The sequence below is a fragment of the Colobus angolensis genome, unplaced genomic scaffold (assembly GCF_000951035.1).
Source record: "Colobus angolensis palliatus isolate OR3802 unplaced genomic scaffold, Cang.pa_1.0 Scaffold27, whole genome shotgun sequence".
NCBI classification, from domain to species: domain Eukaryota; kingdom Metazoa; phylum Chordata; class Mammalia; order Primates; family Cercopithecidae; genus Colobus; species Colobus angolensis.
In genome coordinates this window covers 5,263,126-5,279,647 of record NW_012115932.1, presented here as the reverse complement: position 1 = coordinate 5,279,647, position 16,522 = coordinate 5,263,126, and the positions used below count along the sequence as shown (strand labels likewise).

The 16,522-nt window shown below is 36.6% G+C and overlaps 1 protein-coding gene across 3 annotated transcripts in view; it reads left to right on the top strand.

Moving 5' to 3' along the window:
• The window catches only part of GABRB2 (gamma-aminobutyric acid (GABA) A receptor, beta 2), a 273,205-nt gene that overhangs the window by 142,644 nt on the left and 114,039 nt on the right, over nt 1-16,522 (top strand). For all 3 annotated transcript variants that reach the window (XM_011947716.1, XM_011947713.1, XM_011947714.1), the window contains exon 6: nt 4,268-4,350. In XM_011947716.1, coding sequence (XP_011803106.1) covers nt 4,268-4,350 — 83 coding nt within the window. The remainder of the gene's footprint in view (nt 1-4,267; nt 4,351-16,522) is intronic.

Sequence of the window (16,522 nt, the reverse complement as noted above, 5' to 3'; positions counted from 1 at the left end):
TTTTAACTATAGACGATTTACTGCGGATAAATAAGACACATTCTTGAGGCATCACTGACTCTTCCCTTTGACTGAAGACAGAATTGTTTCACAATGGTCTTAAAAATTAATCAGGATACCTGCATAGTGGTGTACTAGCCTCACTTCAAAGACTCCTAGTAGTGTTGTTGAGTTATTTAAGATCCACTAAGGATGTTTGTCATCACTCAGAAAGACATGTTCATGAAAAGCTCATTAACTGTATTTATTGTATTGACTTCTTCCTGTAGAAACAGCTCTGTTATAAATCAAAAAGTCCCAAAGAACAGATTTAGATGCTTATTCCCGAGCTTTTTGGAATAGATTAATTCCAGGATAGCTTCTCTATATTTTAACTTCCAAATATATTTGAGAGTTTTTACATGAGTTAAATAAGGCACTTACTAAATATAGAGAATTGCATCAAAATCTTTAGTTTTGGAATGCTTATGTTTATTGATCCCTCCCTTTGTTTTATTTATTGTTATATTGGTTTTATTATTATTCTTATTATTAATATTTTTTATTTGGCGTTGGTGACATGTGCCAGGTACTTATCAAAGGGCTTGAGATGTAAGTATGACAGAACAAATGTGGCTCCTGATCTCATAACACACCTGGAAAGATGCAAGCTTCTTGTACATCTGTATTTTGTTTCATAGAATTCCATATATATATAGGGAGTAATTATTTATTTTGCAAATTTATGTGTTGGGAAGCTATTTACATCCATCTTGATATCTCTGCCTTGCTTATAATGTAAGTGTGTGGGTATTCTACATGTCTTTATGTATATAAACATGTGCTCATACTGCCAAATAACTTCTAGTAAAATGAGTTATCACTATCTACACGTTAGCAGGTAGTAATAACTATAACAAAAGTTGCAGAACATTTTATGAGTTAAAAATATTCCTACTTTTGTTATATCACAGCAAAGTAGGGTGGCAAGTTTTCATTGAAATTTTCAGGATGAAGCAACTAAGTGTCAGAGAATACAAATGACTTGTCTGTTACTCATCATCGACTACGTGATCAGGACTCCAAATGGACTACTTTGGCTCCAAAGTTTCTGTTCTAATGCAACAGAAGACACTTACAAATGCTTTGTAAATATTGACTAGAAGACATTATAAATGTCTTTTAGCTTTATGAAGTGTATTATACCATTAAACCAACAGTAAAATGCTGGACTAAATAGGAATGTGTTTGTGAGGAAAACACTTTCTTCTAATTTATTTTTAAACCATGAGTAGAACTCATTGCTCTTGCAATAGTATTAGCCAATATATTTTTCTTGATGTTTCCAGCACCAGTTCACGGATGCTAGTTGCCATGAACATGTATCAGCAGAAAGTGTGAGCCACAATCTATAGTAGCAATTGCAAACTTCACTCATTAACGCAATCAAGCCTTCTAAACTTGGCTCTCTCTTTCTTTTTTGTAATTTTATATATGCTCTTGTAACTTTCATATCTTTTGTATTCATTCTATCAGATGAGGTTAATTTTCTCTAGTTTCTCAAGACAGGATTATTTCTGACATTTTACATAAATAGCATTGGTGTTTAATATATCCATCATGTACCTAATTTTATTTCTGTTGAAAATGTCTGTTCTGTATGGTAAAGATCTCTGTATGTTACCAGCAATTCAGAATGAATGTACATGTAATACCAAACTAAAAAACAAAAAACAGCAGTGGACCAGTGAGAAATTTAGCCAAGTGTCACAGAGCCAAAATAAATTGTAATTTTTTAACCTTGAGTGAACAATAAAATGCAAATATAACATTTAATAGAATTTATAGAATATAAGAATTTGGTAAATCTCATTGAAAACATAAACAATCAAGTTGACAAGATAAACTCTGGTACTATTTTTGTGATCTTAAATGAATTAAAATGTATCTATTGTTAAAATATAAAAAGAACCTCTACAACATTCTAGACACATTCTAATTTTAAACCAAAAAAAGAGAAATAATGTAATAAAATAATCCTCCAAATATTAATAGAAAGACTTACAATGAGCAAAACCAACTCCTGGCATCTTTATAAATTCATGTATTTATTCATCCATCAGATACTTATTGAGTTCCTTAACAGCAAATAGAACAAAATCTGTGCTCTTAAGCAGCCTAAACTTTATTAGAAGACAGGTTCTTGCGAAACATAAATAAGGCTGGGTGCAGTGGCTCACGCCTGTAATCCCAGCACCCAGCACCCTGGGAGGATGCTGGAGGATTGTTTGAGACCGGGAGGTTGAGACCGCAGCGAGCTGAGATTGTGCCACTGCATTCCAACCTGGACAACAGAGCAAGAACCTGTCTCTAAAAACAAAGAAGCCATAAATAAGCAAAATAATTTCAGATTTTGGTGATTGCTTGAAGGAAATAAACAGAAAGATAAGATGGAGCATTAGTTAAGGCAACCACTTTGGGTGGGCTGCTTGGAAACGGACTCTCAGAAAAGATCATTTTCAACTGAAGGATCAGGAGCGAGGACTCTGTAAAGATCAGGGAGACACATGTTCTAGGCAGAGAGAGCAAGTAAGAAGGCCGAATGATATTGATTGAGGACATGGAGTCAGATGATACTGGGAAGGAAGGAAAGGACCAGAGTATTCCAGATACAACAGGCCTTAGCCAGGACTCTGGCTATCTTGGAAAAGCCATTGAAAATGTTAAGCAGAGGAGTGGAAAGACTAATTTATGTTTTTAAAAGATCTGACGGTTGTATGGATAATGCATAGTGGAGCAGTGAATAGAGAGACTGGGAGACCAAGCTCCTGCAGGGCCTTGGATGTAAGGTATTGGGGATGTAAACTCAGAAGGGAGGCAGTGGGGATGGTAAGGAATCAATGCAGCAGAGCCAACAGGACTTGGTGAAAGAAATTAAGGAATTAGGATAAACATCAGCTCTAGGAGACTTACGAAATTAACAGAGCACAAACTTTAATGAAACAGACATCAAACTAAAGTGCCGAGAATGATTTACTTCAAGTTAATCACATATTTCCATTCTGCACCTGAGGAGTGAGACTCTCACACCTGACTCAGGAATTCCATCGGCTCAGTCCACCTGGGTTACTGGTTTAGATTTTGTCCAAGACTTTTTAAATAAAAATGTCTAGCTATCGATCATTTCTCCCAAGCTGGAGCTATATCTTTCTTCTCTGTTCCCAACACATAGTATAGTACCCCTCACACTAGAGTAAGCTAAAGTTGATCAAATTCAACATTAATTTCTACTTTTAGTTTCCCTCAGCAGATATAAATTTTCAAAAGGTCTACTATGTGCCAATTAGTCTGTTGGAGTTTTTACTAAAAAATGGAACTCATACCTCCATTTGGTGTGTTTTAAAACTTGTATTCTTTCATGATCCTATGACGCCTCATTAATCAGAAAACATACCTTGATAACTCTTTTAGACTTATATATATAGCTATATATTTATATATAATAATGTATAAAACAATATATAAAACTCTAATGTATATATTTTTTGGCTTCTAGAAGGTCAACGGAAAGATTAGTAAAAAATAATGACAGAAATATAAAGACAAATTGAAGGAATGGATTTATTTTTTCCTGATAAAATAATAAAGGAACTAAGTGTTCTAAATAAATAACTGTGCCATCCCATAGGAGTATACTGTCTAGGGGATCATGAAAACATCAGATTACTCAGGACAGAAATCAGGTATAGATAAAATACTGAAATCAGGTATAGATAAAAGGCTGATTGTGTGTTATATTAAAGCACTGGCAAAATACTCTGCTGTGTATAGAAGGGTGAAAAATGATGCACCAAAACTAAGATTGATAGATTACATTTTTCTGATCTTGAGGAAAGGAGGAGAAAATAAATGTGAGAGAAATGGGAATATTCTTTGCCCACATTCTCAGTCCGCAGTGATGCTTGTAAAATAGTTTTGGCACCACTCCACCTCTCCCCAACACACTCTGGGGGCATGAGAAGTGCCTTTAGAAGAAACTTGAAACTCTCTCCGATTATTTTGATACAAGTAGAGAATGGACCATACTTTGGGAAACACGGATTTAGTCCAGTCTCTATCTTCTGAATCAGTGTGAGATTCATAAAGGAATATGGTTATTAAAGTTGCATCAGTCATTTTCATTAATACTAAGGCTAAGTCACAGTCTCTTCTTTGATACTTAGATTTAAATTTCCAGCTCCAGCCTTAGACCTGCTAACAACACTCATCATTGCTATTTATCTTCTAGAATCACAACCACAGCTGCCTGCATGATGGACCTAAGGAGGTACCCACTGGATGAACAAAACTGCACCTTGGAAATTGAGAGCTGTAAGTCGTTCTGAGTATCCAGCTAGACTGGACTCTGCTTTAAGGTTCTTATGCAGAGGACTCCGGTGCTGGCTCATGTCCAGACCACAGGCCCTGAGCTAGGGCTAGGTTCTGCCAGCTCACTAAATTTGGTTGAGGGAGGCATTGACAGCATCTTTTCTCAGTTATGCTGCCACCCTCTTAGTCTCATCCCTAAATCTTCGGGAGAGATATTTAGGGACGAAATAATCTGACAATAAAAGGAATATGCTAACAGCCGGGAAGGGGACCAAGGGCTATTTCAGGCATTTAAAATATGGAATTGGTGCAAACAGTTACAACAGGCTTTGGAAAATAGGTGGAGGTGGCAGAGTGTCACAAGTTGTCCTGTCTTTGTCTCTCATAAACTTTCTATCTTTGTAATTGCAAAATAAATGTGGTCTTTCAGATTAGTTAAAACATTCATAGAGTAAGGTTTTATAGAATGTTTTCTGTTGTTATTTTAAGGGACTATTTTCAGTCTCTAAAGTATATTTTTTGCTGAAGGCCATCTGATGAGCAAGATTGTGAGAGTGTGTGTGCGTGTGTGTGTGTGTGTGAATTCTGTTTACTGTGCTGACCTGTTTTGCAATGTGCTTGCTTTTCTAGGCCATGATTTTAGCTTCCACATTGATGATTCAGTCAGCTGCCCTATTGGGTGGGCTAAAATGGTGATTTTATAACGCATCTCCATTTTGGAGGTCACACAGGGTGGTGGTTTGAGGTAGAAAAACATTTTGAGTCTCTGTCACTTCTTTGCAATGTTTCCATACTTTATCTCATGAAATCTTTATCCCACTAAATGATTGGAAGCTGACAATTTTATATCCAGAATTCTAAATAATGAGTAACCAGATTGCTGTGAGGGTACTCTTAGCCTTTGTGAGGAGTTTTAGCTCTGGCAAGTAGCATGACTAAATCATTGCTCTGAGCAGAAATATGGCATTTATGACACATTATGGATATTTTTGCTCAATTTAAAAGATAGCTTTCAGGGTAATTAAATTACATGTATTTTTGAAGAAACTGATTGCATACTTGTATTTCAAATCATCATTATTTTCAAATTATATTTTTGCCTTACAGAACTAGTTAATGAAATTGGTCCATAGGATTTCAATGATTAACTTTATGTAAATATTTTTAGGATAGCATTGCATGTGGCATTTTCTAAACTTATGGCTACAATTTAGAAAGCATAATAATGTTCTACAAAGTTCAAATTCTTTTATAATTTCACATTGTTGATGTAAGAATATGCTGAAATAAGCATGTTGCTGGGTACCACTCATGAATTTCCGTGGTGAAAGCATGTTTTGTTCCAATTTTGGTATATGTGCTGTCAGAGACAGCATAAGAGCATTTTTTTGAGGGAAAATTATTCTGGGATATCAAATAATCATAGTTTAGGTAGGCGAAGGACTTTCGTGAATACTATTTCATTTGAGCCTTCTACAACCCTCTCAGATAAGTAAACAAGGCCTCTTTATTTTAAAGAATGGATGCCTAAGGATGCAGGCAACACCTAAGAGTTTTCTGTTATTAAATTATAATTTTGACTCGAATATTTAAAAATTACCATGATAATTCTTTAGGCTTTACATATCTCACTTCATTTCACAATCACCTTGTTAAATAAGGTCGATATTAATATTTCTGTCTTTACAACCATAGGGAGTCAAAATCAAGGAGGTAAAGTGATTTGTCTAAGATCCTTCAGCCACTTAGTGGTACAGTGGCTCTGTGCTGATTTGAAAGATAGCTGACTTACTTAGAAAAGACACTGATTTTGAAGAGACCAGATTAACAGACCCTTTTTCTAAAACCGCTTAATCTAAGAAGTAGGAAATAACCTGGCCTTATGGAAAATTTGGGCTTATTCATATTTAGACTGTTAGCAAATCATTGCTACAGAGAATTAGATATGGTGTTATATTAATAATATACATGATATCCAGGCTTTATTGTTGTAAACAGGTTGTTTACTAACTAAACGTATTGAAATGAATTTAGGATCCCATTCCTTAAAGTACTAGTTCTCTGGGCGCTCATTCATTCTCTTTCTCTTTCTCACATCATTCTTCCTCTCTCATCTTGCCCATCCCATCTCTCCCCTCATCTCTCTTTTTGTCCTTCTCTCTGTCCTTCTCCCTCCTCCTTCCCTCTGTTTTCCCCTCCCTTCTTTCTCTGCTTTCCTCTTTTCCTCCCTCCCTCTGGCAAATGAAAATTAATCTAACTGTGGCATTACTAAATTATTAATACCTTGTCAGCATATCAACAGTCAGTATATTGGATCAGTTCAGGAGAGGATGACATAACCTGACTCTTGGCAGCTTGGAGTCAGGGGACATTAGGATTGACCTAATCGTTCATTCATTCTTTCACTCAGGAATGTATTTGTTCATTAAATTTTTATTGAACGCTAACCATTTACCAGGTATCGTAATAAGCTCTAAAGATCTAATAGTGAATAGCAATATACAATATCCCTGGCTTCCTTTATTAAGGTGAGGGAGATAGATATATAGGTTGTGTATCCCAAATCTGACATGCTTTAGACCAGAAATGTTTTGAATTTCAGATTGTTTCAGATTTTAGAATATTTGCAATATATTTGTAAGTAGTATATTACATACTTAGCAGTCGAGCCTCCCTAATCCAAAATCTGAAGTGCTCCAGTGAGCATTTTATTTGAATGTCATGCCAGCACTCAAATTGATTTGGATTTTGGAGCCTTTCATGTTTCAGATTTTTGGGTTAAGGATACTCAATGTCTAATTTAAGTCAATACATGTATGAATATAAAATTGCATTACTAAAAATTGCTACCAAGATGAAGTACTTAGTTCTATACATCTTTAAAAAAGGCTGTTTAAAGCAAGCCTTGAAATAAAGTACTGAGGGCTCTAAAGGTTAATATGGAACACACCAGCTTCGTGACTTTTCTTAAATATAGAGGGATGGGGGATGTTTCATAGAATTCATGAGATCTGTAGAATTAGATGGGTCTTGATAATATTTATCACTATGAAGGCCATGAAACTTAACTGCTAAAATTGAAAGGAGAAATCCATTCCTAGACATTTCCAATTATGTCTCCTAAAGCCACCTTTTACCTACATGCTCCTGTTACCTGTGTGATCAGAGGCAACTCTACTATATTTTGTCTACATAGCATGCATTATGTTTCTGTCTCTCTCCGAAACTTTCAGTACAGGTTGGGAAAGGGACACTTGAATACTGCCTCTTTTTCTAGGGAAATGTCACCCAAAAAGCACCAAACAGCAACAAAGTTATGCCCAAGCCTACATAAACAAAGCTCTTTTGAATGCACTTACTGTTTAGGAGTGAGTTCTAGTACAGAAATAGTGAATCTCCCTAGGTGTGCCGACGCTTTTGGAATCTGATGCTGCCAAATATAATTCAGAACTGCTAGTACAAATCAAAGATTTCTCTCTTTAAAGAAAAATAAGTTTTAATCACATTGTCAGGAGGACATCGAAACTCATTACACCACGAGGCCACTTAATATGTCCCATCCAGATATAAAAAATAGTGAAAAGGAGGTGGTGGAAGTATTATATTAGCTTTGAAATGGGAATAGTCAGGGGAATACTCAGCTGTGTTCTGTGCCAGCTCAGCTACACAATACCAATGTCAACTACGTGGCCTCATTATGCCCCCCTCTTCCCTCCCTCAGTAGAAAAGCTGCCTTATGTAGTCTTCACTCTGGTTCCAGGTTTTCCATTTAGGACATGTGAACTGCTTGTTTGAAAAGGAATAAGGAATTCTCTAAACTAAACCCACTGATAAACTGCTCAAATTACTAAAAATCCAAAGGACAATGTTTTGTTCATTCATTATGTGTTTTTGTGTCATCTTATCTCTGAGTGAGTTGGACCGGCCAGCGTCAGTGTCACAGAGAAGACGTTTAGTGTTCTCATTTTCAGGAATGTGGATTTTCAGTCAATCTCAGCCATAGTGGGATCGATGAAGAACTAGAAGACATAAAACTTTCTCAGCAGCTCTTTCACAGGCACCTTCACAGGGATGCACAAAGTGTTTACTGAAACAGCCCGTCAGGCGTCTCCTTTTAAGATTTAGATAAAGAAAAAAGTCCTACACACTTTGTGACAGCATCAGAAACCAATTGTTGCTGGCCTCTCAGAGTCACTGATTAAGTCGCTGCCAAAATAACTCACTTAGTGGACCCTCTTTCTTCAGGGGTAAAATGGAAATAATAATACCTAACATAGGAGATTGTTATGAAGCTCACATGAAGTCCTTTAGACAAAGAATCTAACACATTGCTTTGGTCCATGGTAGACATCTAATAAATAGCAACTTCAGTAATTAATAATTACTATTACTATAATAATCCCAGCTTTGGTTGTTATATTTTAAAAGTCCCATATTGCCATGAATTGCACTAATTATGAGATTAGTAAGTCTAGCCGAGGAGACCCAGAGCCCAGCATCACCCTTCTAAACCTTCGTAGATTTTATTCTGGCCCTTGCTTTGACATTCCAAGTAAGTCTCATTTTCTGTAGTGCTGTCTACTTCCTCATAGAATGTTTCAGCCAGCTGTGCCTACAGTATAAGATGCAAATTAATTTGTTTTATTTGGACTGTAGGGAAAGAATTAATAGCTAGCTTCAAAATCCAAAGACGGATATTTAAAAACATTTTGACCTCTGGATTTGGATTAGGTGAAAGAACAGTTCATTTATAAATATAATCCCTTCATGGTTTTATTAACATTTCAATTGGCCAAAGAAGGCAATCAAACCTGGTGGTCATCTAAAGCCTATTTGATTGATATAGCAGAAGGTACTTGTGAGTGTGTGAGAGTGTTTTGGTATAAGCATCTCTTCTTCTTAGAGTATGCACCATGCTTTAGGAAGGCAGAAGACAGAAATGTGCCTGTTGTGTTACTGATTTCCAATTTGTATACTATATAAAGACAACATGTTGTTGGCTCATTGATGGAATAAAGGCTGTGTTTTCTTTATTCAACAATTTTATTCTAAATCATCCTTGTCAAAGAGGTCAGTATAGATTGATACATTGAAGCTTTTGAGATATTGCATCCAAATTTACTATAGCAATGAGCTAATATATTCTGTATTGGGTTATGCTATATATTCACTAATATTTCAGTAAACATAAATACAGTATTTTTAATAACTTAAAAAATGAAAAGTGCATTATGTTTCTCCATCCCCAGGTAAACATTGAGAGCACCTTAGAGTATAACAGTAGTCTCAAAACATCTGTAACAGAGGAAGTAATGAGCAGGTGGGGCTCTTTGTAAATGTGGTATAGTCAATAAGAGGGTATTGTTTGAATAGAGATAGACTTGTCTAGTATGGTTTCCTCAAGCTAACTAAACAGGTCACTTAGCTTCTTCGAGATGCAGTTTCTCATTTGTACAATATTGTGACCCTTAAAGGTAATAAGATAATCAAGATAGAGATCTTTGTGCAATGCTTGGTACTGATATTTCCATAAGTAGCATCTGTTATCATTATAGCATCATCATTATCACTATCAAATTACTGCTGGAATACTGTGCTCAGTTAGAGTTACATTTTAAGAGGGATATTTAGCAAGCAGAACAACCAAAATATGAATGATATGTAAACTATGGAGTCTGGAAAGCCAGTAGAAGGAACTGGAGTGATGGAGGGAACATTTACCCTGAGGAAGGAACACTTAGGCTAGGAAGGATGGCAGTGGTTGAACAGGATAGCTATTTTCAAATAAATGCAGAATTTCCTCTTAAGGAAAGAGAGTAGACTCTGTGTACCCTAAAGACAAAATTAACTAATGGTAAAAGATGCCAAAAGGCAATTTTCAGCTGAAAGTTAAAAAAAGAAAAGTTCATAGCAGTTACAGCTGGTGAAAAATCAGATGGGCTGCCGTATTCTGTAAAGTCATTTTCTGGGAGTAAAGGAATTCTTTCACTGAGCAAGCTATGGGATTACATTGTCTCTAAGTAGCTGTAGGTTAGGGGTTACTTGGCACAAGCAAAAATATATAGGACTTCAGTTAAAGGACAACTAGGCAGGCCCTGGTTTATGTGAGGATGCAGATCCCATATGCATATATCTCTGAGAGCAATGCTATTTAGGAAAAGATGAAAATCACATCCCTGATAAAATGTAAAGTAGAACAACCTATGTGTTTTGCTGTTGGTCTGTTGTTGTTTTGCTAGCAATCTTGCTTCTCTCAGATTTTCCTCATAGGAATATATCTCACACTTGTGCCTATGAGGAATAAGGCTAAAACCCTAATTTTCTCTCTCTTTCTGAATAATCTAAACCTTCTTGAATATTTTGATCTTCTTAAGGCTCAACAGAAGAGAAGGTGTGTGTGCATGTGTCTGTGCATGTATGTGTGTGAAAGGAGGGTGTAAAGTGGAGGTGTCACATAATGAAACTAATAAATATTTTAGGTGATCCTTGAGTTATTTTAAATTAGAAAAATACTTCTGTAAAACTCCAGTGAGGCTTCGTTATAATTATTTATTGAGAAAAAAGCAAAGAGCATTTCAAATGCTCCATGGTGTCACTGCATACAAATTTAATTTGCATCACTGTTCTATTTTGATATTTTCTTGAATTGTGTCCAGTGTTGTGGAAGTGAGGAATTTATATTCCATTCTCGCTGTGTGAAGATACTTTGTTGGAATGTGATCTTGGTTTAACAATTGATCCCCCGTGACCATAGACAAGTGCTTGGATATGCATGTTGAACCTCTGGCATTTCCTGTGGATATTTCTGACCTTGACGTATATCTGGACTCGAAGACTCTGCCTTTTCAATTTTCCATTATTAGAAAGTAAACTAGTGACTTGGGTATAAAGGGTATGTCTTAATACTGAATATTAAAAATAACAAGGAAACCCTTTCCATCTGGAGTGTTCTTTCCCCTAGTAAAGAGAAATCTTATTTGTTTAATGTCCTCTTTTAATGTCTCTGTTTTCTCCCTCTGAGGTTTGCACTAAATAAATCTTTGGTCTCCTGCATAAATGTGCCATGGATCTGAACTGAAATTTTTAATTCTTATCTTCCAGATTGCTAATATTTATTTTATTCTAAAGATATTATTATCGGTAAATATTTTGTTTTGGCAGTCACATTTTCAGTTTCTAAGAACTCTTCTTTATGATGTGGTTACTCATTTTCCATACTCACTTGTTCTCATGGAATGTCCTTTTGGTTTTAAACATAAAATTTTAAATTATTTTACAAGTTTTCTGCTCTGTTCCTCTTTCTTTCTCTGATGATGTATGTTGGCTTATCTTGGTCTTTCTTTTTTCATGCTGATGATTTTCTTCAGATGTCTGCTAATCTTGGAATTCAGTTCATGTTTGTAAATAAAACACTAATTTGACCAGATCAGGTCTCTCATATGGGTTTTTAAAACCTATATGCATTTCCTCAGCACTTTTACATGACGGTTTCCGTAGTCAGCCTCTTTGCTGAAGAGGATGGTACAGGAGGAGATCTGGCCATCAGTCTCCCTCTTTGAGAGAGTACTAGGACCTTTCACAGATAACCACGACTTTCATCTGGGCCTCCTGCACTTCAGATTATTTCACTCTCACTCCTAGGAGGAAATGGGATTCCTTTTTTTCCCTCTATTTATAGAAGTGCCCAGAGCTATCTGAAACTCTGTCCTGATTCTCTTCAGTCCAATATCTAAATTAGGAACCAGGCAGCCCCCACTTTGTTTAAGGGGCTTTCTTACGTTGTAATCTTGGGTGAAATCACCACAAACAGTTGTAGGAGAGAAAGAAAACCAGTCTGGCAGATCCATGGACACGCTCTCACATTGAACGTGCTGACTGAGTTTGGAAATTCTCTAGGGCATACGTTCTCAACCTTGCTGCATATTATAAAATCACTGGGGAATTTTTTGTTTTAATTCAAATGATGAGGCCACACCACAGGCTTATTAAATTAGCAGTTTTAGAAGTTCTTCAGGTGACTGCAGTGAACAACCAGCATTGGAAATGACTGTTCTGGAGCGTGATTCTCACATGTGAATGGGCAGGAGAATCTCCTGGAGGGCTTATTAAAACCATCTCCAGGCTTTCTGACTCAGTGGGCCTGGGTGAGGTCTGAGACTGTGCATTTCTGACAAATTCCCAGGCCATACGGATACTGCTGGTGCAGGGACCATAGCTTGAAAGTCATTGCTCTGGACTTTAGTGGGAAGATTGACTCTCTTCTTAGCCCTGCTTCATCCAAATCCTTTTTTAGGTTGAGGTTTTTCTTTTTAATTTTTGAATCTACGTAACCTCATTTACATTCTAACTTTTCTAAATTTTTCAATATTTTTGGCTGAATGATGGCATACTTTCCCATTTTGTCATGCTAGTATGGATTTATTACTGTTCCTTCCTTTTAGAGTTATTCCTGTAAGATTGGAGTAGGGCAGGAAAGGTAAATATGCTGTCATAAACTGGAACTCACCTTTTTTAATACACATTAATATTTAACTGCATATGCAATATTTAACCTCATTTTAAAAATTTAAGAGCATTATCACATATATCTTATTTTCTGAAATATTCTTTAGAATGTAATTTGCGGTTCTTCCCTAGTATCTACATTTAAATGAACCATAATTTCTGTAACCAGTTGCCTATTTTAGACCATAAATTATTTCTACTGTGTTGCTATTTTAAGTGTTATAATTTGTATATGATTGAGGCTGTATCATCGAATACAACCATGATTTTATGTATATGAATGTATATATATGTGTATATAAACATATATTTTTGCATAATATATATAGCTATGCTATTTTATATGATATGTAAAATTAAATGTAAATTAAACTTAAGTAAAACTAAAAATTTATTTCTCCATTTATAAAAGGCATATTTTCATGTGCTCAATAGCCACATGTAACAAGTGGCTGCCGTACTGGATAGTGGAGACAAATAGAACATTTCCATCATCTCAGGAAAGTCTGTGGAATACACTAATATATAAGATGAATGCATAGAAGTTGAATTTTCACATCATAGAGAATGTGTAATTGAAATACCCAGTTCACACGTCATAGAGAATATACAATTGGATATTGTTCCATAGGAAATTTTCTACTTAAACTTTCAGGATGAATCTTTTATAGTATCGCTTCTTTAGACTTGGTTTACATTCATGATATTTGATAAGACTTACATGTTACATGGGCAGCACTTTTCTAATGTAAAATTAATGGGTTAAAGGAAGATATAATTGAATACTTAAGAGGCATTGCAATTATTGTACAAGGTAAGCCTTGAACAGATCTTATAGCAGTGCAGGGTATCTATTTTATAAGGTATCACTAAGGCAAATAACTATTTTCTACCCTTAAATACTATCAGTTTTAAGTTTCACTATTACATTAAGAAGAATAATGAAAAACTGCCCTGAATGTGTTCATCTTTTGGTAGATATATTCTATGCATTCCTCTTTGTATGATAAAATGTGAAGGGGACCCCAACTACATTTAGAATTGAAATATAGTTATTTTTGTGTTTGCAAATTATTATTTTATTATTTCTGTGTGGAAAAACCAGAGAGAAACATAATTCATAATGTTATCAAATTACTATCTCCCACTCTCACAAATGAAAACCCACCTTCTGGTTTCATTTCCCTCAAGACACCATTAGACTGTTTCTGATATAGCGTGCAAAGTGGAACAGTTAATGAAGGGCATGTGTATACCATAATAACTGCTGGCCCAAAGGGCAGATTGTGAGTAGACTACCCATATCATCCTGGCAGTGGTCAAGACTTTCACATGAATCAGTAGATACCTTTTGGAACCTAGAATTTTAGATACAAAGAGAGAGATTGAGGGGAAGTCTTTTAGCAGTAGACACCACCCCCTATTATGTTTTTACCCTGTAACGTTGAAAAAATCAATATAAATTCTGTGTAAAACTTGGGTAAGTTGAATCCACTGGCTTCCAATCCCTCATGTGTAATAAGCCGACTTGTAACTAAATGAGCCTGAGAACAACTCACCCCTTTGACCAGGTGGTAAGCACAGCTGTCAAGCTTAGGAATGTGTTGGCACAAGGCTCAGCTTTCAACTCAAAGAACAGCAAGGAGCAATTATAAGGATACTGATTCCCATTATGGGTTCTCAAAAGTGAAGCATTTTCTTAACGATGAAATGATTTCCAGTGCCTCTCAGGAAGCTGAGTGTTTGATAAGGCTTTGCTCAAAAACCCACATTGTGTGTTGGAACCGAACTCTCGATTCCCTCCTGGGCAGGGGTCGTCGCAAAGGATCACCGACACGAGGTTCACAGCAGAGAGTTATTTATTACTAGCGCGCTAGGGTCCCAAGCTCTAAGTTGGTCCTGGGACCCCGACTGCTTGTTACAGGCTGTTTATATAGGCTAACACAAGTTCAAACACAGCTTATGGCACGAAATTCAAACAAAGCTTAAGGCGTAAAATGATTGGGTCTAGCTATAGCCTGAGCAAGGGGTCTTGGTTTAATTGGTTAGAGCAGGACCTTATGAGGTTCTTTCCTGGAGTTGATGATTCCGGGAACTTCGAGGCAGGGTGAGACCCCTGGAATTGGCAGGGTGGGACCTCATGAGGTTGTTTCCCGGAATTGGCAGGGTGGGACCCTATCAGGCAGGGTGGGACCCTATCTAGGGCCACCTGGTGCTAACTTTTTAGGTTTTGTGAGGCCTACTAGTTTCAGTGTCTATTTACTTTTCTGAAGGTGATGGACACCTTCTTTTAAATTTCTAATGCTAATTTTCCCCCTGCCTTCAAATTGCCCATTAGATCTAAAAAAAGCAGTTTAGGTCTTCACAACATATTGTAAATCTCTCTGTGGGCAAATTTCATAGCGGGAGGGTGGTGGGAGTGCAAACGTGTTTACTTAGTTTTCTTTTAGGCTCAGGAAAGGTGCCAACAATGCCATCATCCTGCAAAAACTCTCCTCTTGGCTGGGCTTCATTTTATACTTGATCCTAATTAGGTGAAAATGTCACATTTGCAGATTTCTTAGCATTTTTAATGAATGCTGGAGAGCACTTTGTGAAACCTGATGTGAACATCCTAAGCCAGAGGCGTAAATACACCCACAAACCTTCCCTGAAGCATTTCCAGAAACCTCCTGTTGTTTTTGTTTGATAGTTGCAACCCATTGAACTGCAGCACCGACTGACTTTTCTCAGATCCTAGACTTGGCTTCCTGTGTTACTGCTTGAAGATATTTTTCTTTCCATAGATTTTCAATAACATGTGCTAGTTTTTGCAAATCAAATACCTCTTTCTTCATGGTAGCCTCCAGAGTCTATCATCTACCCCTGCTCACACCTCCACTGCCACCAGCCCCATGAAAATTACATTGTCACCATCACCATCAGTAGTAACTACCCTGTATTTAATGATTGCTTTGTGCCAGATCTTGTGCTGTGTACTTGCAAACAAGATCTCACCCAACCCTCTTATGGGGCAGCTACTTATATTATTTCCTCTTTACAGATGAGGACATGGGGTCTTGGAGAAGTTGTATAACTGACATAAAGCCACCCATGTTAGCAAGTGAATGTATTGATTAAAGTTTAGTTGAAGAAAATTGAATCCAATAAAGCTAGTTTCAACAGAATGGGATTATATGGGTTAAGGAATTATTGGCTGGATTAACGAAAGAGATGTGAGGCTGTGTGCTTTTAGAGATGACTCCCAAAATTACAGCCCAGTCATATATTGCCAAGGCAGCCACTATTCCTGCTGGTATATTGGGAGCACCTGCTGAATAAAGAAGTCACTGCTCTAGCTGCTAAATGGAAACCACAGTGCTTCTCATGTAGTCTGTATTAGCAGAGCAGATGTTCTGTGCCATACTTTTCTCTCCATTCAATGCAGTCCTGAATTCAAGTGCCCCACAAGTACATCTGACTGGCAGAGTCTGGATCACATTTAGAACCATAGAAAACAGTGATCCTGGAAAGTGTAGTTTGTGGTAAGTCAGGACCCAGTATCAAGCAGAGTGGCTGAGCTGGGATTTAAACTGAAGTCATTCTGATTTTAGAACCCATGTCTTTAATCACTGTATATATTGTTTCCTTGTTTATGTATCTAACATATGATTAACACATTCCTCTTTGT